The sequence below is a fragment of the Mesitornis unicolor genome, unplaced genomic scaffold (genome assembly GCF_000695765.1).
Source record: "Mesitornis unicolor isolate BGI_N332 unplaced genomic scaffold, ASM69576v1 scaffold38967, whole genome shotgun sequence".
NCBI classification, from domain to species: Eukaryota; Metazoa; Chordata; class Aves; order Mesitornithiformes; family Mesitornithidae; genus Mesitornis; species Mesitornis unicolor.
The window spans coordinates 1-1,771 of NW_010196433.1; the positions used below are offsets into that span (position 1 = coordinate 1).

General features: G+C 55.2%; 1 protein-coding gene across 1 annotated transcript; it reads left to right on the plus strand.

The window, feature by feature from the left end:
* Nucleotides 1-272: 272 nt before the first annotated feature.
* On the plus strand, nucleotides 273-1,147 carry LOC104543790. The gene has a single exon (XM_010188475.1). It carries the CDS (start codon nucleotides 299-301, stop codon nucleotides 1,145-1,147), a length of 849 nt encoding a protein of 282 aa, XP_010186777.1. The 5' UTR covers nucleotides 273-298.
* The last annotated feature ends 624 nt before the right edge of the window (nucleotides 1,148-1,771 follow it).

A 1,771-nucleotide genomic window follows, 5' to 3' on the forward strand; every position in this document is an offset into this window, starting at 1 on the left:
CACAACCCAATTAAAAACTAATGACCGTAAACAAACGCGCCGTGCTCGGCTTTGGGAGCCGCAGAGAGGAGCGAGATAGCCCGGGCCTGCAGATGTTTGAATGGGCTGGGCTAACGCAGCCGCCGTCCAACGGCAGCGGAGCACGCCACAAAATCCCAGATCTTATTGGTCTGAGCCCGGGTTCTCGTCTGTTTGTTTTTGCTGCAGTTAAAAAAAAAAAAGCAGCTTCATTTGACATACTTCTTTTTTCCCCCTAAACTTCCAGATTATGTCCTAACTGCAGCACAAGCGAGCAGGGATGGAATCACTGGACACCGAGGTGAGGGTACGGAAGACTCTGGGAACTGTTGAGTATGTGGAGTCCTCGGGCTTTCCCCAGGGCATCCTGCCGACCAAGAAGGATGTGGTTCAGAACATGCTGTACTTGCTGCAGCCCAAGAGGGCTGGCCAGGCCCAGCGATCCAAGGAGGACGCGGCCCAGCTGCTCGCCGAGCACCTGCAGGAGCACTGGTTGGTCTGCAACCTGCACACCATCGCGACGCAGAACATAAAGAAACTCATCCTCAAAATGTACGAGGAGTTTACCAGGTTGTATCAGACCAGAAAGCAGAGACAGAACCAGGCTTTCACTGAGCGGGCAGACAAATTCAACGAGAGTTCGGAGCAGCTCTTTGACGTGTTCTGTACAGACACGCAGACGAGAAATAAACTGGAGGAGTACAGTGGAATCAAAATGACCAGCATCGAGTGGAGATTCCTGGAAGATCAGAGGAGCGAAAGGAAGATGTACTATGAAGACTTCACCGAGAAGCAGGAGTTGAAGATGATGGAAAGAAGGCAAAAGATCCAGTGTCTGGAGCACTTCAGAAAGCTCGCCAAGGAGGAGAAGGAAGGAAACAAAGCGAAGGAAATGAAGTACAAAAGTGATGAGCAATCGGACGAGGGCACCAGCGTGGACGAGTCCTACCCTGCGGAGGAGGAGAACGGCGGGGCTCCGGCCTTCTCCCTGCGGGGCAGACGGAAGCGCCGCTGCACCACGGCCTCTGCGGGCGCCGACATGCCCCTGGAGGGCCAGCATATACGGATGAGCATCAGGAGAGTTAGGCCTGGGTTCTACGAGACTGTGGACAAGGTCGAGAACTGCTAGCGCACGCCGCCGCCGGCAGGCAGAGCTGCTGGAGCACGCGGTGGCAATGCACACGTCAGGCAAGTTTGAAATCCCACCACCAATTGGAAGCGATTGTCGTAGACCCCCGAAGCCAGAGCTCAGGAACATCCCGGGAAGAGCGCTGAGACCACAGCGACCGCGGCAAGGACTGAGACCGGTGGATTTGGAAGGATGAGCAGGCAGCGGCTGGCGAGGTGGAGGCTCAGACGGAGCGGATGATCTAAGGTTACGTAGCGTGTAAGCCTCTCCTTCCAAGATCCCGTCTACACCAGTGGGTTTTTGGAAGTCTCTCACCATTTCTGAGCCAGTGGTGGCCTAACGATAGGAAACGGGACTCGGATTTACTGCGGGGAAATCACTTGGACTTGTTGCTGATAGGAAATCTGTGCTGAAAAGACCCAGCTCCCGCCGGTTTTGGTGGGATTGGAGGTGCTCAGCCCCTCTCGGCAGAGTTTGGTGTTTGTGAGGAAGGAAGGTGGCTGTCAGCTTGAGCGGCTCAGTCCCGGAGAGGCACCCTGCTGTTTTGTGAAGGGATTGCTCTCCTGCTGGAGGAGGGGGAGAGAGAGATCAGGAGACACTCGGTGCTTTGGCTGTAAAAGCGTT